This window comes from Meleagris gallopavo, chromosome 1 (assembly GCF_905368555.1).
Source record: "Meleagris gallopavo chromosome 1, MGAL_WU_HG_1.1, whole genome shotgun sequence".
NCBI classification, from domain to species: Eukaryota; Metazoa; Chordata; class Aves; order Galliformes; family Phasianidae; genus Meleagris; species Meleagris gallopavo.
The window spans coordinates 48,361,511-48,384,501 of NC_139404.1; the positions used below are offsets into that span (position 1 = coordinate 48,361,511).

Genomic DNA, 22,991 nt, shown 5'->3' on the forward strand with positions numbered 1-22,991 from the left:
TATGAGCAGGTAAAGCAGGTATTTGACACCTCTGGGCAATAGTCAGATCCTAAATTCCCTATAGGAACTTGCTTAATTGTTGAATTTTACTACCACCTATTTATGGATTCAAAAATAAAAGTCTATCTTTTGTAAAAGCTTTGTCTTTTAAGAAAACTCAGTTTATTCTTCAAGTAAAAAGAGAACTTCTGCTTCAGATCATATTTGTACACTATTGTGCTTAGCTGTTCCACATTATTTTTCAAGATAGTTAAATATAACAAATATAGTGAAGTAAGTAATGGTCTTTAAAATGCTTTTACAACTAACTCTTCAAAAACTGGATCTTAGCATATTTCCTGTCAAAATAATGTACAGGATGGATTGAACACTTCTCAGATACAGCTAAATTTTAACTGAAAAGTGGCATAGTGCCTATGTCATCATCTCCAAGCTGAATGTGTATGGACCTAGGAGTTGTATGCCTGTTTTGGAGTCCTTAAACCACACTTAAGCTGCCCTGTAACTACAGAAGAGTGATGAGCCTCAGACCTCACCATCTGTTCCTTGATCACAGTAAGCAACTTTCACGTGGTCAGTTCTGCAAAAAACTACACACAGCAACGCAAAGTTACACAGTATGCAATAACATTCTAATAATACATGTATTAACGTAGAGATGGCTTAAGTCATCCAGAAAAGAAGCATGCTTCAGTTCCAACAGTCACATTCCACATTGTAATGCTACAGCTCTGAATTTCTTATCTGATTTTTTGTTTCTTAAGAATGGTGGGATCATTATGCACATCTGCTTCAAAGCTGCTGGTAATCTTGCTTCTCACCAGCGGGTGTACACTCAGGTTGAGGCTGTTACGTGGTTAGCCATTATGTGATGAAGCACGTCTTTTTCAAGCCAGTCAAATAATTTATTTACCATGACTTAAATATTTCTCATTAATCTATATGTGATAGCTTTTTCTAAGAAAACTTCAGAAAAATTAAATTACAAAATCTGTTATACCAGGTCTTAAGCTGTCAGGCATATTCCTGTTATTGATGGTTATCATAGTAATAGTATTCTGTAAGTTAAATCATACTTTTGTCTGACTCATTCATGAGGTCACAAGTTCTGAACTTGAGTCATTGCTAAACAGACTGGGAATAATTCAGTTATATAAAACTATCGTGATTTTCCCCACTACAAGAGCTGTTTTCAGGTCAGAGCAAAACCATTTCCAAAGCCCGTTTTACACGATTTTGCAGTCGATTCAGCTAGCTGTTCTCAAACAGGTCCTGCTGCTGCATCCACTTTTCATTTCTGCATGTTCTCCTTCCCTATCAAGTGTTTTCCCTTTCCATTGAGCCGCTACCATGTGACTTACAGCACAGTCATAAAGCTTTCCACATATCTCCTCTTCCCCTCACCCCACCTCTGAACACTGCTTTCCTTGCCCTACTTCCAGGGAACATTCAACGTTTGTTCTGATTTGTGAAATATGCTAAGTCCTATGGATAACTCCAAATGAGTATGACTCTGAGAAGTAACTTTAAAATCTCTTAGAACCATGACAAAGTAATCAGATAAGTACTCAGAGTAAGTTACATCTGACTGTATAATTACTTAGCAGTGTAAGGAGGAATACTGTTTAGGCCAGGAAAATGACATTTGAAATGTAGCTTGTTTTCACAAGCATTTCTGGTATGTATCTGCTGCTCTGATCTTAAACTTCTCACTGCTATTGCCGTTGTTGTCCTAATATTCTAAAAAGTCTTTAAATTTCACACATCTTCTCAAAATACAGCTTGAGGTGGTAAGAAAACAGACTTTAATAAAATTCCATTTGTCCATTTAAATTATTCATGTATGGAAAATCACTTTTCACAAGTAATTTTTCAGATGCTATTTTTAATGCTGTGGCAACTCAAAAGCAGCTTTGTGTTGAATCTGCAAGCTTGGTATGTCGTTAATTCCCGCAGATGAAAATGTGCTTTGCTTTTTAAATGCAATTTGGCTTGGAAATAAAATCATGGAAGTATGAAAATGCTGAACCACGCATGCAAAGAATACTTCTGGCTTGTATGAATGTTAAAAATGGTAATTTGTTTATGCAATCATCTTCAGCTGTCTGCAATAATGTGCACTTATTTAGATGTAGAATTTGATGTAAGGCAAAGCAGTTTCCAAAGTGCTGAGAGGCACCAAAAGAGGTGGTAAGGATGTTGGAATTTTTGTAAAATCAGTCCGAAAGCCAAAGGAGAAACTAAAGAAGAAAAAAATCCTCCAGGGTCACAGCCAAATATTACTGCCTATGTCAAACAATTCCTAGAAAGTTACTTTGTGATCTACAGAGAATGTCATCTTGCTTTTTGGGGAAGTGAACATTGATTGATAGTTGTCTCCAGAACATAGACAGTACTTTTAAAACAACGTTTTACAATATTTATAAATGTTTTATAAATGAAACATTTTCTGATAATCAATAAAATATTAATATTTCACAAAAACAGGAAAATGCAACGCTGGTGAGTAGGCAAGGCCAGGCTGCCTGTGGTGTGACTGAGTCCACTTCTATGGGCACTGTGAGGGTATTTGTCTCATCCAAGGTCAGCTCTTGGAAGAGCAAATCTATGGCACATTACTTTTCCTACTGCTGGGAATTACTTCCAGAGCCTTTTAACTCATTAAACAGTATTACTACTGCTTTGAGTGTAAAACCACCATTTCAGTTGAGAATTCTATGAAAAGCCAATTGTTCTTATTTGCTTTACAGGTGGGTGCTGTAGCTACTTAAAATAGTGACTCATAGATACTTGTGTGTTTTTAATTACTACTGAAAGAACAGAACCAGCAGACAATAACAGAAGGTAAAACAATTACCTGACTCCCGAGTTTCGGCCAGGCTGGTAATCTTCCGCTGCCTCCAGGGGGGCTGGCCTGATGGAACAGGCTTTTCACTGCAGATAAGTATCCCATTCAGCAAGCATCTTTAACTCTGGGGGTGGAAGGGTGGGAGGGGGGGGAGGATGAGACAACTCTGAGCACATAATCCCTCTCAATCTCAGTAAATATGTGGGTGTTTTTACACCGTGAAATGAGCAGGTATGAATCATGAAAGACTTACTGCTATTAAGGAAATCTTTCTAAAAGCAGTGTACTTTCTTAAAGATGAAAGGTGCTTGCTTGTTCTAGCAAGGAGTTTTAACAGCAGAAGTAGAAACAATTATTAACTATTACATAAAAAAAATAAGAACATTTCTCTTGTTACATCTTATAATACTAGCTAGAATTGACTTTGCTACTGTTATCTGAGGAAAAAAATTACCAGCTTTTGCTTGGTAAAAACACACTTAAGAGCTGATGCTTAACATTAGGTAGAAAACTTAATATCTCACCACCCCTTCAGGAGGAGTTTGCTCTTCCTCGTCCAAGATACAGTTCTTCTTTCTGTTTTCTCTCACTCTTTTTTCTTCCTAACATGGTTCATGCTGCTATTCCATGTAAATTCAGCTTTTGAAGCTTTCAATTTTTTCTGAAGTTCCTCTAAGTTAACAATTTTTTTTTAATTATCTATTTTATTACAATATTCTGTAGATGATAAAAATCACAAATCATACAGCAGCAATGTCAGTTTGCAGTTCATCTTGAGAAATTACATGTGAACAGTACAGACAATCAGTGTAGGTAGGACTCTCCCTTTGACTGGCTGGGAAAACCACAACACTATTTACATACAGTCCTGTAAATCCTGTTGTTTTTCTAACTTGAAGACTTGTCCTGGTGAGATAACTGCCAATATCATGTTTTCGTCAGAGAATCACAGTATCTTTTGAGCTGGAAGGGACCCTTAAAGACCATTCGGTCCAACCTCCCTGCAATGAACAGGGACACCCACAGCTTGATCAGGATGCTCAGAGCCCCTCCAGCCTGACCTTGGATGTCTCCAAGGATGGGGCATCCACCACCTCTCTGGACAATTTGTTCCAGTGCCTCACTACACTTACCATAAAATTTTTTCTTATATTCAATCTAAATCTCCCCTCTTTTATTTTGAAACCATTTCCCCTTGTACTTTCACAAGTGACTCTGATAAAGAGTCTGTTCCCTTTTTTTCTTCTTTCTGCCCCCGTTCAGATACTGAAAGGCCACTTTCAGGTCTCCCCAGAGCTTTCTCTTCCTCAGCTCTTTCAGCCTGTCCTCACAGGGAGGTATTCCATCTCTTGGATCATTTACATGGCCCTCCTCTGGATGCACTCCATTCTCGTGTACTGAGGATTGGACATCTGGGTTGAGATCTCACAAGAGCAGAGCAGAGCAGAGGGGTAGGATCACCTTCGTCTTCTGCTGACCATGTTCCTTTTGATGCAGCCCAGGACACAGATGGCTTTCTGGACTGTGAGGGCACATTGCTGGTTCATGTCCAGCTGCCAAGTACTCCCAAGTCCTTTTTGGCACAGCTGCGCTCGGTCCTTTCATCCCCCAGCTTGTACTCATAGTGAGGGTTGTCATGATCCAATGGCAGACCTTGCACTTGGCTTCGTTGAACCTCATGAGGTTCACCTAGGCCCACTGCTCAAGGTGACCAGGTATTAGCCATCCTTCGGGTGTGTCAGTTACACCACACAGCTTGGCATAATCCACAAGTGCTAAGGGTGCACTAAATCCCACTCTCGATGTCATTGATGAAGATCATCTACCTAATAGACAGCCAGTCCTGGTACACAACACAGTTTTAAAAGACCATGATTGATGGCAGGAAATGGATGTATCTAAATCCAAGTCTGAAGGAAAAGAGCATTTTCAGGGTGAGACCTCTAGCTCCAGGAGCAATTTGAATGTAGCCTTTTGAATACCTTTTGAATATAAGCTGTTGCTACTTTAAAAGGAAAACAAAAGTCCCGTTGCCACTAAAAATTTGAATTTTTGACTAAGTTTGTTCAAAACTTTTCTTAAAGTTCTTGAAAGATTTTGAGTGTCTCATAGGTTCAAACCTTTATTCTCCAAGAAGTAAGATTTGACCAGTTCATAGGGTGCAATATACCAATGTGTGGGATAAAGTTCACCACCATTCCTCTATCTTGAAATTGTTATAAATTCCCTTGTAAAGCATTTCCTAATTACCTGAAGCCAATGAGCTTTTCTTAACCCTCAACATCTGGTATTCGTCCACCTGCCTACTGTCCTTCTAAAGTACTGTTTACCTCATTAAATAAGAGAACTTTGGACCTTTTAAAAGTGTGGTATCTGGTAACAACTCTGAACACATGTGCCTGATTCCTGCCTGGCAGAATTAAATAGGATTTTTCTCCTAAAGGAGAGAAAGCTTGAGGTATGTTCTGCAAGATTTTTGTATTTTTAATTAAAGGAAAAACACTTTTCTCCAAATGGTTTGCATGACATTGACGCTTCCTTTGGAGAAGCAAAGAGGTTTATTACTCCCTGGGCTGTGTTATATCCATTTTCCTGCATTTATTGAAAGTCTCTTGATCAAATTTTATATTCCATTGGTTGTGGCATTTGTTTTCTGGATCAGCCAGGAGACAACTTAGAAAAAATGTAGGAAGAAAAGACAAGTGGAAAAAAAAAAAAACATGCAAATTCAGAAAGCCCTCTTACGTGTAAAAACAGCAAGGCCAGCCCCATTGCTGCTGCAGTGGATTCTTGTGATGCAGAAGCGGCTCTAGCAAAAGCTACACAAATGTCATCCTACCTGCAGCTACAGTATCTCCTTACACAGCATCTCCTTACACAGCTGCACAGATAGTTGCAGCTGTGGTGGCAGCAGTTTCAGTGAAGGGACGATGGCAATCAACATGATGCTTGGTTGGACTATAAGAAACCAAGACCTCAGGAAGAGATGGTGAGGAAACAACCTGTGAAAAATGAAGATACTGTCACAAAAACAAAGCCCCAGATGAACAGAGGTGTCCCTTGGTGAATTCTGAGTGGCTGAGTTCTGTCTGGCTCCTACTTCACTGGGGAATCCAGTGTTCACCTTAAACAAAGTAGAAGTTCTTAAAGCTGCCACTCCATGCCACACAAACTTAAGCAAGAAAAGTTACACAGGTTGTTCCAAAAGTAAGGCCTCCTATATTTCCTTCATGGAAACAACAACAGATACAAACAGCACAATAGCACTATTTGATAGAGCAAATTCTCAGATACAAAACGCTATTTTTCAACACAGTCACCGCTATTAGCTATTTCAACTGCAGTGAACAACAGCCTGCATGCTGTGCTCATAGAAAATCTGCATCAGTGGAGGTGACCCACGGTATCACAACTGCTTTGACAGCATAATTGCTACAAAAACATTGTTCATGCAGTCCACCTTTCACTGGCCCAAACAGATGGAGGTTAGAAGGCACCAAATCCACATTATATGGTGGGTGTGGCAATGTGCTCCATGGTCTTCAAAGTGGTGTGAGGCCTGGCGTTATTGTATTGCAAGAAAAAGATTCTGGAAGATTCTGATTCTGGAAGTTCGAGCCTTCAGCTTAGTCAGCATTGCAACATAGTGGTCAGAATTGATGGTTTGTCTGGGTTTCAGGAAATCCAGAAGGACCATCCCTTTTCCATCCCAAAACACAATGCACATCATTTTACCCACTGAGAACTCTTGAACTTTTTTCTTCAATGGAAATTCACATGTTGCCACTCCATGGAATACTGCTTTGACTCTGGCTCATAGTGGTGACACCACATCTCGTAACAGGTAAAAATGTGATTCAGGAAACGTCACCTTCAAACTCATATTATTTCAATAGGTCCTGACAAACTTGCATAGTGTTCTTTCTATCCCTATGTGAGCATTCATAGGATTCATCTGGTGCAAATTTTGCAATATTCCAATGTCGCCACCATCAATTCCAACACATTAAAGCCAATTCTCATTTCTGTACACAAGTCTCTGGATGTAATCCACCGATGGGTACTTCATTCCAGTGTCTGCTACACTTGGATCTGCTGCCAAGATTCTTTATGATTTAGTTCAAGATATTAAGATCTAGAGCAAGTTTGCTTTGGTCACTTCACTTTAAATTCAGACATACAGAACCACTATTTGTCTAGCCATGTAAACAAATGTTCAGCCTCATAAAAAAGAGGTGTGCTCCAAGATGCTCAGATGTTAGATGAAACAGGTCTCCGAGGATTTATTTATCTAGCTAATCTCCCAGAAGAGAGGAGGAAGAGGGCATAATATAAATGAAACAGTAAGTATCCACAAAAACCTTATATGTGAGAAAGGCTGCTACTTATATCAAAGTCTGTATTGTCTTAACTTAGAATAAATGACTGCCTGCTGCTTCCAAGAACTAGCACTATTTTCCTCTGTAACCCCATCGAAGATCAATTATTGCTCTTTTTTTTTTTTTTTTAAAGCACGTTACACATCTGACGAAGATGTGGTTTCAAGTGTATATACACAATAATCAACAGAATTCTAAGTACTGGTTCCAGATAACTGCAAGCTTAATTTTCTTGTGGAGTACATGTCCTACATTCATTACATCTTAATATGTATCTTACAGGACTGAAAGTCAGAGTCAACTTTTAAGTTGGATTCTTCTAGTGCACAGCTTATCTTCACCCCTTTCCAGAATACATGCAAACATTACCTATGAACATAAATTGTTATATTCCTGTTACTACACTGTACTTCAAGCTCTCATCTCCCATACTGTATTTGAAAACAAGCATTCAGCAGAGTCACAAAAGAGCCCAGTATTTCCCAGTTACACTTCTGTTTGCTCAGCGCTAAATTGCTCTTTTGACAAGGAAAGGTCTCCTTCTACCATCACAAGGCTTAATAGCACGGACTATGTAGAAACTTTGATGAAGACTAGAATCTGCAGAGCAGGATCTGCAGGTCTGGAACTTAGTGACACTGAGTCCAGCAGTAGTTATTGTGTGCCTCGTCTGATAAATGTATGAAATTTGCAACAGAAAAACAGGTGGGATTTACAAATAGTTTTATGATATTGAAAGTTGAAATGTATGTGAGGAATACCTGTGCCACACTTGCCAGCTCATCAAATCATAGACTATCCTGAGTTGGAAGGGACTCATAAGGATAATCGAGACCAACTCCTGGTGACCCAAAAATCAGATCCTATTGTCTGAGACCATTCTTCTTGAACTCCAGCAGCTCGGGGCTGTGCCAACTGCCCTGGGCAGACCCGTTCCATGTCCTCTACCCTCTGGTGCAGACCCTGTCCCCAACCCCAGCTGCCCCTCCCCTGACACAGCTCATGCCGTTCCCTCGGGCCCTGTGGCTGTCACACAGAGCAGAGCTCAGCGCTGCCCCTCCACTCCCTGTGAGGACTGCAGCCGCCATCAGGCCTCCCCTCAGCTCCTCTGCTCTGTGCTGAGCAAACCCAGGGACCTCAATCACTCCTTATATATCTTCCCCTCTGGATCCTTTACCACCTTTGTAGACCTAGTTGTACTGGAACATGAAAGGTTTTAAGACAAAAGAAATCTCTTTGATTACAGCATTCAACAAAGACTTTCAGAAGGACTTCAGGGCAATGTTCCCTAGACCTGGTCAGGCACTCCATGACTTCCTGCTGCAAGTAAGATTCTTAAGCATTCTCATTCCCTTTAGTGAAATTGCAGTGTTCAGGAACAGCATTCCAGTTTTGTGAATATTCTCTGCAGCATAGAGTAGACAAGTCAAAAAACTTCACGTGCAGGGAGACGAAAACATTACAGAGCTGTGCTGAAGGCAGACTGGGTAATGGGCTGTGTGGAATGTTTGTTGTAAATATCAAAATAGATATAGAAATTTCACTCATCTTGCATAATGTGAGTACATTTTAAATTAAAAGGAGAACACAGCTGCCTCAGAAACACTGAAGCCAAGGAAGAACAAAAGATGGTGACATCTTCCTCCTGCCCGCTCCAGTGCGGGTGAATATATGTTATGGGGATGCTCATGGTTTCCTGAGATTCCTCAGTGCTTTCTTTGTCGACATACCCTGCTTGGTAGCGCCAGCCTAAGTCTATCAGGTAGGCGGTGGCAGACTGAGGCACCCTGCTTGCAGGCAGCTCAAGCTCCTAGATGAGGAAGTATGCTGCTCACACTCTGCCTTCTTCGTATGTGCGGAGAGCAGTTCTTCTCACCAACCTACTGCCACCAGCACCTCACACCAGCAGAGCCCGCTTTCCTCACAGGACCGCCAGGGCGGGACCTCAAGGAGGTCAGCTCCACGAGGAGCCATTTCGAGCCCTACACAGGCCCAGGCCCGTCGGCGGTGGGGGCTGCCTCCACGGACATCACAGATGGCACCTCACCCCGTCCCGCGCTATCCCCCTCTCCCTTCCCGCCTCAGCGGAGCCTTCCCTCAGGGCGGCCGCTCCCCTCCCGCGCGCGATCCCCGAGTGCCAACGGTCCGACGCGAGGCGGGGGGTGGGGACGGCAGCGGTTCGGCCGCCATTGTCCCGCGCGGCGCGGCGCGTGCGGGCGGTCCCTTTAAGCTTCCGACGGCGGCAGCGTGCACATCGCCATGGCAACCGAGGGCGGGCGCCGTCGGGCGCGCTGACGTCGAGGGGAAGCTGAGCAATAACAGCCGCGACGCGGGGCGGTGCGACGGCGTCGGCGGCCTTGGGGCGCGTGCGCGGCCTCGGGGCCTGCTTCTATTTATGTGGGGGGGCGCCAAGATGGCGGAGGCGGCGAGGAGAACGTAGGGGGCAGCTCAGACCGGGCGGCGGAGGGGGGAGGGGAGAGGGAGGAGCCGGGGGGAGGGAACGCGGAGAGCGGTGTCACCGTTCGCGCGAGGCGGGGGCCGGTGAGGGGGCGGGGGGCGGCGGAGGATGGCGGAGCCGCGCCGGGTGCCGTTCATTAGCCTGTCACCCGTGAGGCGCCGCGAGGCCGAGAGTCCGGCGCTGGAGCGGGAGCCGGGGGGCCGCGAGCCGGAGCCGCCGCCGGCGGGCCGCGAGGTGCCGCTGCCGGAGCCGCCGCCGGCGCCCCGGGAGAGCGCCGCCCGCCTGGAGCCGCCCCGCGAGCCCGGCCGGCCCGAGCCGCCGCCGCAGCGGGAACCCCCCCGGCCCGAGCCGCCGCCGCCGCGCCAGGGCAGCCGGCAGGAGCCGCCGCCGCCGCAGGAGGCGCTCCCGCTCCGCCAGACGGTCCGCCTGGAGGTGGTGCTGAAGGACCCCACCGAGGAGGGCTGCGTGGAGTTCAGCTACCCGGAGCTGCTGCTCTGCAGGGAGGCGCGGGTACGGGACCTCCCCTTCCCTCCCTTCTTCCTCCTCTCCCCTTCCGCCTCCTCCACCGCAGCGTTATCGGCGGCCTCGTCCTGCCGGGATGTTTGTCCCGGCGCTGAGACCGCGTTCGGGGGAGGGGGTCGCTTCGTCGAGTAGAGCGCCTCGCATCCCGGCTCTCTGTCCTCTTTCTGCCTGGGTTGTGGTGCGGTGTGCCCTCTAGGACCGGGAGGCTTTTCTGGCAGAGGATGGAGCTGTCCCGTGTGGGGCTGTTGTCTGTGGGCTCTCTGCAGGTGAAGGAGTTGTTAGCCCGGCTCTATTGCCGGTCTTGCGGAGCAGTGGGGTGAGCGTCAGTCCTGGAGGTGCGTTACTGAGTGGGAGTTAACCTCGTTATAACTGACACCTCACCCATAACTATCAGAGCCTTCGCTCAGGGAAAGAAGTTCTTCCTCTTTTTCTTCCAAACAGAAAATACTTAGTACTTGGGCTGTTGTATTTACCCTGCAGACAGTTTTGAGGAGTGAGCGGTATTACCAATCAGCAGGACAGAGTGCTCAGTTAGGAAGGAGCCAGTCACTCTGTGGGATACAGATACTGATGAAGTTGCAGTGTGTGGTTGTTGCTTCTCTTAATTTCTGTTTGATTTTAGAGGAAAAGAGCAGGGGCAGCTGCTACAGAGGCAGTTAGCTTTGGTGAAATCTAAGGGCAAACTTCAGGTAGTGGTGCTGATACTGACGTTGGCTTTTCAAGTCCAGCATAACCACAAGAGTGTTTAAAGGAGCAAAGTATTTATTTTTCTAACAGAACTTAGTGGCCTGTTTACTTCTTGCACTGTACGGGAGGGGTGTAGAAGTGTGTTGTATTCAAATGCTGAATACCTCTGTGACTTTCTGAGTTAAAAACTCCTTGTGTTCTGTCCTACAGCTGCTGTGGGCAAACAGTGCCAGTGATGACTGCTCTGGATTGTAGCAGCAGCCTGGTGCTCTGTGGAGTGCCATCCTTCTGAGCAGTTCCTGTGTGAGGATGGAAGTTGTGGTAGTGTTTCAGAGTGGGCCTGCACATAGAGGCTGACTTTGTCCCCTGATAATCCCCACATTAATAACTGCTTTTTTTTTTTTGTAGGTTGTTAATATGTTAATCACATAGGGGGGAAAAAAGTATGTTTATGCTTCTGATGAAAACTGCATGTTTTCTGGAGGAAAGTGGGGCAGAAAAAACACTGATGTAGAGAAGTTTTGTTACAACTAAGATCAGATTGATAGAAATAGCGATAGAATTGCTTCATAAGGAATCTCTGACAGTACAGATTGAAGATCAATGGATTGTAATATTGTCTCTTTCTGGACTATGTGGAACAAACCGTGATTTGTAAAACTGTGTCATAAATTGTGATCCTTTAAAAGCAGTTCTGAACTGTTCAAAATCTATTGTGTAGATGTCCTGTCAGTTTAACTTCTTCCTGGTTACAAAGCAGAAACTGAAAAGGCTTCTCTAATATAGCAGAGGGGACTTAAAATCTTGCTTCAGTCAACATGCAAAGATGAGGAGCATGTTTTGTCTAGGAGTAAAACAGGTATCCCACTTCCTTCATGGTTATAGGAAACATAAGAGGAGAACTTGCTCTGCACAAATCAGCCTCTCACTTAATCCCTGGTCATTCTCAGACCAAGAAATGTTGTAACCTGTTCAGAATCCTAAAATAGAAGCAATTATGAAAGGAAGACCGATTCTGCTTGTAGAGTAGAATAACTACGGTGATGTGTAGTAGTTAAGGCAGCAGAGAAAACTGCCTTGTTAAAACAACTTGAGGAAGAATCTTCTGCCCTCTGTCATTGTTCTGCTGATTCTGAGATTTGCTGTGCGTTAGTGGTAAGTAGGTAGCAGTTAATGCTGTAGTTTTAAATGGAGTTTAAGCTTTCAGAACTTAGTTTTGTTAAAGTCAAAATGAACAGTTCATACGAACTTAGTTATCCAAACTGTTTTTGTAGGGTGAAGATTGATGGGGTTTTCTGAAGACTATTGTTTACTACTTATCCCTTATAAGTTACTCAGTTTCCTTGAAGCCATTCCCATTAAAGTTCAACATGACATAATTCAAAACATGTCTTTATCCTGTAGTGTTGCTTGGGGCTGGAGTAGCCAAGAATGGATCTCCAGAGGCTCGCTGTTTTGGAGGGGGAGAGATGTGTAGAAATCTCATCAGTGTACGGGAATAACTGGAAGCATTGATTTAATAGGTCTCTTAAACAGTTAATAAAGAATCCCAAAATTTACTTGACAGATTGAATGCTACCTTTTTTTTTTTTTGTCCAATTTGAAAATTGGATTTACAGCCTGAATGAGAAGCTGATGAAAATGTTTCTGATAAACTTATGGTGTTCTTCTCCTTTGCTTTTTTTAATGCCAGTGAAGAAAGCATCCTTTGGTTGGGTTGTTTGTACATCTTCTGGTAGGAATAACCACATAACATTTTTGTGTAAAACAACATGAAATGGGCGAGCCAGAAACCCAAGTTGGCTTGTGTCAGGCAGGCTGTGAATGTGCTGAAGTAGTAATGTCTTGAAGTTAATGTGAAGTTCAAAAGACTTGACTGCCTGAGTTCTTACATACTGTCAAAACTGAAATTTGCTAATTACTATTTAAAACATAAAACAAAGTAGTCCAGCTGCACCTTTGATGGTTTGGTGAAGAGATGAGAATTAACACTAATTTTTCTTGACCTGTGTTGGAGAATGGCAGTAGAGGCTGAACCTTCCCACCAACATTCTGTTACATATTGTTGCTGTGTGACAGAGGGCAGCAGAGGGGCAGTCTGACAAAATGGTGTCTGACATGGAAATGCATATGAAGCAAAGGTGCATCATCAAATTCCTCCATGCAGAAAAATGGCATCTTTTGACATTCATGAACGCTTATTGAACGTTCCAAACAGTGGATGTGAGCACAGTGAGATGATGGGAGATGTTTCAGTAGTGGTGAAGACAAGCCATGTTCTGGACAGCATTGCTGACAAAAATGCATCACTAATGAAGAAAACTGCTGTTCTGTCACTGAATTTCTCTTATCAGTGTTTGTGTGCTCTTTGTATCTGTTGTATTTCTCCTGGAAATAAATAGGAGGTGTTACTTTTGGAGTGATCTACATAGAATGTGTTTCCCCTGCTAAAAGGAGGAAAAAAAGGTTTCATGAATTGAGCAGTATTTATGTTAATATGTAGCATGCAGGAAATGCATATGTAACTTAGTAGATGTTGTAGGGTTAGCCATAACCCTCTTCTTTTTCTTGTAAGTACTCAATTTCTCTTACTGTGGGGAGAGAATCTTGCTTTTCAGAGCATTGCATGTCGCTTTTTGTTCCATCATTGTCTGCTGTAAAACTTAATTTATTCACTGAGTGGTTCATGTGAAGTAAAGTTAGAGAGGCATCCATAAAGGCCTGCCTATGTTCTGCCATGTTTTAGAACTGTTACCACTCCCACCTCTTTTACTGTATTTTATATAGAAAATTGACAAATGCAGTCATAGGTTTTTTTTTTCTGGGAAAAAGAAAAAAAAAAACACCTTTTCATACTCTTGATTACTATTCATTGACTTCTTGTCAGTGGAAACTCAGAAGTGGATGCTTCCTGCTTATTTATACAGCTGGAATATTAAATTATGTTATTCTAGCTGCTGTAGTGGCAGTATTCTAGTATTTGTGCTGTGAATTCTGAAGTTATCCAAACAAGAATGTAGCAGTAAGGAAGTTTGGGGTGGTAAGCTACTTGTTACAGTGTGACTCTGCTTTGTAATTTTTCAATTGTTTTTTTGCTGGTTAGCATACTAGGTACATCTTGTGCGTGGTACTTGAGGATCACAGCACCAATAGGGTAGGCTCCATCGTAAGTTATATTTGGATATATATTTCTCTTTGGATCTCTAGTTCAGCCAACGTTCTCTTCTGCTTATGCTTTTGGTTGAGGTTGCACTGGAATACTTAGATAAATGTGAAGCTGAATCTTTAGTTTTTCGTTTGTCTCTTCACTAGGAGGAGACAAGTAAATGATAACTGAATGGGTTACACTCTTTTGTAGAGCATGAGGTAAGCATTTGGACCGTCTTAGTATAGATTCCCACTACTTAGTCGTTAGAATATACTTTATTCGCTTTTAATAGGTTTTTATTAGACATCTTATGTTTCTCTTGTAATTGAATGAATGCTTCTGCCTTTTTCAGAAGAAATCTGTTCACTCAGAAGATCCTGTTAATGATGAACAACGTGAGCGGCATGAAGTGGAAGCACTAGCCAAGAAGTTTGAGGCAAAATATGTGAGTTTCTGTGCCTTTGTTAAAATATACAATTGTTTAGTTGTGACGGTGCGGCATTAACACCAGGTTTTTGTTGCTCAATAGAGATGTTGATGTAATGTCAAATGACTTCTGTATATGTCAGGGCTGGCCATCTCATTTATATTTCATCTAAGTAGCTTGAAGCTGCTACAAGATTATTAGACAAGTCTGCTAAATAGATTTCTCCATAGGATATTATTGCCTGTGAAGCTATTCTTGGGAAAGCTTCCTATGTAAGGGCAACTGAGTAATAAATGCAGGTCGATATTAGTGATAAATACTGTTGTGCACTACTGAGCAGCTCTTCTCTTAAGGCTGTATACTGACGAATCTTGATGAATTTCTGACTAGTTTGGAATGCTTCCATAGGAAGCTATTATTTAGTAAGTCATCGCTTGATGAGTTTATCTTGTAGCTGCCAGCTGCCTAAAGTTAACTCTGCTGACTCCTGAAAATGTATCGTGAATGACTTGAACAACTTTATATAATATATAAATAATATAAAGAGGCTTTCACTAATAAATGAAGGTAGAAATCAGAAAGTGTTGTCTAAAACCACACCCAAACAAGCCTTTAAGAATTCATATGGGTAGGGTTGGGTGATTAATTCTGAGCTGGCAATCAGAACCTCATCATCGTGCTTCGACATGTTGATATTCTGAATTACTAATAGAGAAGGGAAACAAGAACAGTTCTTTGTATTTTTGCTATTAATATGCATATTGAAATGTTACTTGTTTGATTTTCTTTTTTTTTTTCCTGGCAAAGGCACACTTTTAGGAGTATCTGGTCTAAATATTCAGTAGAAGCAATTAGTATTTCAGAGTATGTTAGATGTGATATATCACAAAAGAAATCCTTAAACTGAAAAGAATCATTTTCTTCTTTTTGAAGGGATTGACAGAAACTCAATATAGCCAGTGTACCTGAGAAGGCAGTTCCATAATAGTGTTTAGTTTTCATTTGAATGATAAATTACTTTTTGAACTTCAGAGAGAAATATTTCAATTGTACTTTCTAGAAACTCATTTCCATAAAACAAGTTAAGGATTTTAATAATGTTCTAAAACAAGCAGCTTAACTGTAGGAAATGAAAGTCAGTGGAGAGCATGTAAAGCAATGTATGTAGGAGGGATGGGAGTGGTGGAAGCAATCTAATACACATGCAGTGTAGTATGCATGCATATAGATTCATTCATCAAAGCTAAACATGTACATTTATGGACAATGTTTATTATTAAAAATATGAAAACTTAATTCCAGTGCTCAGTAGCATAAATAAGAGGCAAATAGATATTTGTAATCATTAGAAAAGCAGTAAATAACGAACTACTGTTTTACCAGGGTATGAATTCAGGCATGCTTGTGTTTGACTATTTGTGCTTCTAAGGTCCTGCCTTTCCTTATTCTCTGCCATATCTTATGCCCCCCACTGCCACAAAATTCTCAGAAGGCGAATGTCTTCTAGGAACAATTTATTAGAGTAGGACGACTGAGGGTGGAAGGTGCTGGGAGATTGATAGTTCTTGTGTTAGATAGTCGCTATCCTTTCTCTCTTCCAATGCAAGAGCCATCAGTCTCTACTTACACTTCACGGTAGGAAGAATTGCATGTCTGCATGCTGACCCAGTGCAATTGCTCCTGTTCTGACAATATCCAGCCAGCTTCTGAATCTTGAGGTGAGACATTTACTCCCTAGCTTAAACTAGGATAGATATCCCTTGATGTAGATGCTGATTCTCTTTATCTCTCTAATACTTCAGTGTAGAAGTAATCTCATACTGGTTGTACGAGAATGAATGTTTTCTCATGTTTGTAGAAAGGACTATTTCTTTCTTAAACTGATAACGTTTTACTTTCCTATATCCGTTTAAAATTGAGTCAGGTGATCTTCTTTACACAGCAATGATGATGTAGTAGTTGTGGGGAAAAAAAATAATGTGATCTGTGGAAAATAATCTTCCTTAAAGACCTTTTTTTACTTTTTTTTCGTGTAAATATCTGTGCTCATAATTGGTACAGTTTTGGATACATACTGATACCAACATAAACTCTTTTAATAAACTTTTCTGAGTCTGGGTGTGTAAAGTTAATGCACTATTTGTTTACTTGATTATTTATAACTTTATTGTGATGGCTGCAAGTTTTAAAGTGCCAGCATAGAAATCTCTTCCAAATTGCAATTTTCAGTCCTGTTTTCTTATTCTTTAGTAAAATTAAACATCATATGTTGTATGTTGTGAAAACATTATGTTAATCTCAGGTAATATTATACAAAATGTTAAAAATAATAATCCTAAAATAAAATCAGTAGTGGTCAGTTGTAACAGTTCTCTTACACCATAGTAACCTCATGCTTGAAAGTGTAACAGAGCAAGTGTATGCTGATGTTGCCTTTCTATCAGTTTGTGGCTTAATTTCTTCCCTAAGCAGAGGGCTGTGTTTAGCCACTATTCATGTAGTTTTCTGCCATAAATCTGCTAGGCCATCTCCTGAGCTTACTGGTATTTAACGTTGTGTTCCACGGCACTGAGTGGTGTGATGATTGTTACACAAAAACATATTCTGTATAAAATTGTTGGCTAATAAGTTCATGTGGTGCTCCATAATTCACGTATTGTGAGAAAAAGTGAATGGTTTCCTGTTCTTCTCCATGCTGCGTGTGATTCTGATGCTATCATCTAGTCTGTCGTTTCATTCTCCAGCTGAACTCTGATAGTGTACAGTAGCAGCTTTTTACCTTTAAAATCTTTGTTGGCTCACTGTTCCCTTTTTTTGTTCCAATTTCTTTTTTTAAATGAAAGAATATTAGCAGTAGGATGCCCTGATTTATCGGTGATATAATCATGACTTCTGGTTTTGTTCTCTCTTCCTTTTTTTTTTTTTTCCTGTAAGTCCTAATTCTTTCCTTTTTTGACCACTGCTGATTGTCGGGCAAATGTCATAGAACTCCATGTAATGACTCCAGCACTTCCTGAGCAGCATAACAAATTGGGAGCACACTGTATTTGTTGTTAGAGCTGTACTTCCTTTGTGTGGATTACCTTCCTTTTATTATCATAGAATTCAATTTACTATTCAAGTACTGAGAACTGAGTGGTCTCAGTGCTCCTTCAGCTGCCTCTCATATTTACTACACTGAGTAATTTCTGTCATCTATCTCTTTCTCCCCGCCCCCAGCTGTTAGCCTTCTTTGTTGCTTCTACAGATGGATATGTGTTCCTTGGTGACCCATTCATTCCTACCCTTTGGATACAGGCCTTAAACCAGTCATTAATTTGAGTGGACTTTCTCTCTTATCCAGTGATAGTTTACTGTCTTTAAGCACCTTGGGGTCTTTTTTCAAATTCTGAAGTACTGTTTCCTTCGAGCAAAATTATTTTCTGCCCTGGAATGTGTATTCTTGTATCTCCTGGTTTTGTTTTTTAACTTTTATTAATGTGCCCAATACAGAGATGAAATTGACTCATTTCTGAATAGTCTTCCAGGGGCATTGTATTTGCCACTTTCTGTTGTGTGAAGGTTGTTTAAACTTCAGTTATGCTCTATCGTTAAATTAATATTTGAGCTTCTGAACAATTGCATGAGTGCTATCTGCAGCTTCAGGAATTCTCAGTTTGCTCTGGTGTCATGGCTGCTTGTGCTTTGGGACAGAAAGGCTGGAGAAGCTCTTTAAGAAGAGAGGTGAAAGACATCAGTAGTAAAACTTCCCTTAATTATTGTGTAGTAAGCATTGATGCAGGAGATCTCTTCAGTTTTGCCTGTAACATCTAGAGAGACGAACCTATAGACTTTTAACACGCTACCTTAAAAACAGCTTGGTAGAGTCAGGCCTGAAGAAAATTCTCTAACAGTAGGTATGGTGGTTCAGATATTATCATATCTGTTTCTGTCTGAAGAAAGCTTACTGTTTTAATCCTACCTTTACTCACTCTGCTCTTAGAAGACTTTCATTTATTATGCTTGTCCCGTATCTGCGCTGTACTTCCATGAATAACATGCAGTAAAAATGCATTGGGAAATAGCTTTTAAATGCTTGTATGTACTGAAGTAGGCATTACTGCAAAAAGATTTGGAACCCATGAACAAGAACCTCTGTGTTCTTAGTTACTTGGCCTTAAGAGAAGTAATACAGAGGTGGATTGCACTATACTATACTAATGGGATTGCAGAGGTAAAATGCCATAGTGTTCATTAACTTATAGTTGCTGCAGAATCATGAGAATTACAAACTTGCATGAAATGCACTGGAATTTAAAACAGAACACTTAAATTTTACCTCTGCTTTTCTAACAATTTCTTCTTTCATCCAAGTTTTTTTTTTTTTTTTAAACAAAAACCTACTGTATGTCTGCATGGCTGTGTATTCCCAAAACATCAGATGAGTAACTTGACTGTAGGGGATAACAGAGCTGATAGAAAAGGTTAGGGGTACTATTAGATTGGAAACCTGAATTAGAAATGGAACTCACCTTTGTGGTTTTTTTCTTGTACAATTGTGTTTATTGGTTTAGTTACACCTGTTTGTTTGCCAAGAGTATATACTTTGCTTATAGTTAACAAACTATTCATGGAAGAGCCTGATACTGTTTTAGTAAAGATGGTGCCCTTAGGCACTTAGCTTTAATAATTTTATATTGACAATTTCCACAGTATGCAGGAGTCAGAAAACTAGGCCTGACATCTTAAGCACTCCTTGTTTGTGTAGCCATAAGTTCAGTTACCCTGCAGTTCGTTTGAGCTTGATTCGACTTTTTACTTAACAGTTACACTTTCATATTAGAAGAGTACTTACAGGTTAAACTAGAGTTTACTTTCTCTTGGAGGTAAGTGAATGCACAATCTACAATGTAGTTTATGGCTTTAAGATTACTCAAGTAACCATTTCATGTCTGGTCCTATCAATTGCAATGACAGCTCTTGTATTTCAAGGTATTTTATCTTACTGTGTTCTTCTTCAGTTATGTTAAATAAATGCTGTAACTTTTTGGAAACTTATACGCTCCATATCTGCAAGCACCAGATCAGTATTTTTCTCTTTTGGCTTAGGTTTCACACTCCTGTAGAAAGGCAATCCATCTCATGTGGGAAAATGTGTTAACAAATGCAAGGCTATTTGTGTTCTCCTTTGTGATGGCCCTGTAGCATACTGAAAGACTTAATGCTACCTATATTATCTCAGTTGTTCTATCACTAACAAAGTTTTTAAAACAGAGCAACGAAACGCATCTCAGCAGAAAATGCTAGGAATACTTCAGTCACCCAGAAACCAGGCGGCTAATGAATAACTTTCAGAAATGATTCTGATAAGGCATTTATACAGCATGTCAGCATGTTTGTAGGAACTCATTCCTACGTGAAAGTTATGCCTTCTGGTTTTTATTTACTTAGACAGTCTTCAAAGGCACATCAAAGCAAAGTAAAACTCTGCTAATTCCCTAAATGACTATCACGCCAGTGTTCTATGTTTTGTAGGCTCTAGTCCTTTGTTTACTTTTTTCCCAACTGGTATAACTTTCTTTTCTTTTCCAGAGTGGAAAGCCCCACAAACATCGGAAGGATCGCCTGCAGGATCTAATTGATATAGGTTATGGCTATGATGAAACAGACCCTTTCATTGATAATTCTGAAGCAGTAAGTAAGCTTTATTAATACAGCAACAAGAAATAAAGTGATCTTTCTTTTTTTCTTTTTGATAAAAAGAAGGATAGTGGCAAATACTTTGTACTCAAGTGTAATTAGTGTGAATCCAAACGGTAAGTTACTGTGGGCATCCAATAAATGGTTGTATTTGTAGTCTGAGATCATTTTGTACTGCAGGAGCTAAGAAAGCTGTGACTGTATCACATATTCCAGTTCTAGAAATTGATTTTATTTACAGTGGTCTGAAATTACACTGGGCTTTGTTTAGTTTCTTGTACTAGCCATCTGGATTATGAATTGATTACTGGTGGTAGGTTTCCTGTATAAATTTCGAATACTAGTCTTTTCTCCAGAACCCATAGGGATGCTGAACACCTGAAAATTGAGATAAAATAGGTTTGAGATAAAGCAAGGTTTTACAGCTTTGAGGTTTTCAAAAATCATCTCAGATGAGGTAAGAGAAAAATGCATTAATTCGATGCAGGCAGTACCTATTTGGAGGCTTATAAGAAGGCACTTGAAGATATCGTAAAGGTTATATAGAAAATCGTGAAGGAAAGAGCTTGGAAGAAAGAGTAGATGATAAAAGCTTTGGGAACATCCTATAGTTCTCCTCTGTTAGATGCCAGAAAGGAGTAGATGTTCATTCTTCATTTTTACTTGACTAAACAGTACAAAACCACTAAAAAGCACCACCTGACATGTTAGTCAGCCTTCAGTCTTCTCTAGTGAGTGGCACAGGACCAAGCAGCAACGATGAAGAGGGGAGAGCTGAAAGTTTAAGTCAGAAAGATGAGAGAAGAGGAAATGTAAAGGAAAAAAAACACCATGAAAATGAAGTGTATTATTTAACATTTATTATGCTGAGCTAATGAGATAGGAGTCCTGAAAGTTAGAAGACCATTTTGAGAACTCTGTGAACACTGAGCTGTGAGTTTTCTAGTGTATGGCAGTTACTCTGAATACTGCTGAGAACAGTGTGGGTACACAAGGTATGCTGAAGAACTGGTACCTTCTTGAGCAAGAGAAGTCCAGCCATTTACCACAGTGGGTAGCAGGCTGAGCTCATCTCTGTGGATTATTTTGGTGAATGCAATCTGAAGGTGCATGAGCAAGTTGTGTGAAAAGTTTGCTGTAGAAGCTCACCATAACCTTTGTCATCTTTTTTCTTGGCCCAGATTAATATTGACAATGTCATCTAATAACATTTTAAACTATCTTATATCCCTTGGCTTTTGATTGTGCAGCTGGGACCATACTGGGGCCTAAGATGGTATAATTTGCAAAGGTCAGATTCTGATCTTCAGCTCAGTAAGAACAGATGTTTCATTCTTGCTAAGAAAGCAGTTTAGTCTGTGTAGGCTTACCTGGGTATTCACTGTTGCTGAAGACAATCACCCTCACTTCTGAAATATTGTGATAACAATGCCCAAGTTATATTTTGATTTTTTTTTCCAATATTTATTTCATTCTATCATAGATCTTATTTATGCATTGAGTACTTGTAGTACAGATCCCTGTCAAAGCTGAATGGGAGTTCCTGAGATTTGAACACTACTGAGTATTTCTCACACTTTGCCTCCTTCAAGTGCAGTTCTTGTTACCAGTAGCACATCATTAGCTTTGCAAAACCATTTGCTTCAGGTATCTCCCGCAAGAACATAGAAAAGGTAGTTGTTCAAGCACCAGAGGGTTATATCATGTGGAAGCTACTGGGGGAGAATGGTATATTCTCTGAAGGCTGCTCTCCTGAACAAATCATTATGCCTTGTCTGAATTCATAATACAGACTAGTGAAATGCCATCTCTGTATGCCAGCTGCAGTCTTAACTCCCTGTTGCTGAGCTTAAGGGCTCTGTAGTGTGGAATCTTAGTTCAGCAGAATCTCTTGTTCATTCTCTGTCAGATGCAAATGGAAATTGTGTAGAAGGGAAGCCTGGATGTTGAGTTTGTTCATCTTCTCTGGACAGCTATTAAATCACTGAGAAACAGCAGAGCTAGGTCCAGCCTAGACATATTTCCTTTTGAAATACATGCTTTCTTAAAAATAAAAAGCTATAATGTCTAGGGTACGTATGCTTGGAAACAAGTATGAGTACCTCTTCAATTGTTCCAGGATTGGAATCCTTTCATGTCTTTCTGTATCCCAGGCAGGATAAGCTTCCTTAGAATGGTAGTCCTTGTCACAGAAGTGAAAGAAATGCTGAACTCTTTGGCAATGAAACAGGTTTATTCTGTACCTTTAGAGAGGTCTTCCTTTTAAAAACAAATGTTGAGATAATGCTATCAAATGCTATTGAAAAAATCAAACCAGTAGAACTAAACCTCTTTTTTTAGTAGACACTCTGAGTTAATGACTCCTGCTTTCTTTGAATCTGTTTGCAAATGAAGCAGTTTTTTACGTGCAGTGAAGAGGCGTATATAACAAGTGGCATGTATAACTGCATTTGGTTTCTGCAGGAATCAAGTTGGTCATCATTTTATTCCTTGAGAGGGGAGGAAACAGGGTCAGTTTCAGGGACTCTACTAATGACATGATTGTCAAGCAACAGACTTCAATAGGGCTGGAGTACAAACAGCTACAGGGCATGTGTTTCTAGAGGAAGACTCTTGGAAAGCACTGATTAAAGTGGACTTCCTCTAAGCAAAGAGGGTTTTTCCAGTCACGTTCCCTAAAGGGCACTGATACTTGCCCTGATAGAGTAGGTTGGGCTTGGGGCTGTTTGGCTAGGCCTCTAGTGCCCCATCTTCAACTGAAAAGAAAGTTGCCTGAGATTCTTACTGATCTTACAAATCTACTTTGATTGTTCTCTCTGGAAAGAATCAATTCTTGCCTACTG

At 40.8% G+C, this 22,991-nt stretch overlaps 1 protein-coding gene across 1 annotated transcript in view; it reads left to right on the top strand.

The window, feature by feature from the left end:
• Positions 1-9,699: 9,699 nt before the first annotated feature.
• The window catches only part of UBN2 (ubinuclein 2), a 58,353-nt gene continuing 45,061 nt past the window's right edge, over positions 9,700-22,991 (top strand). Inside the window, exons 1-3 of the mRNA XM_031552086.2 lie at positions 9,700-10,195; positions 14,395-14,487; positions 20,041-20,142. Of these exons, the coding sequence (XP_031407946.2) occupies positions 9,794-10,195; positions 14,395-14,487; positions 20,041-20,142 (597 nt within the window). The 5' untranslated portion in view covers positions 9,700-9,793. The remainder of the gene's footprint in view (positions 10,196-14,394; positions 14,488-20,040; positions 20,143-22,991) is intronic.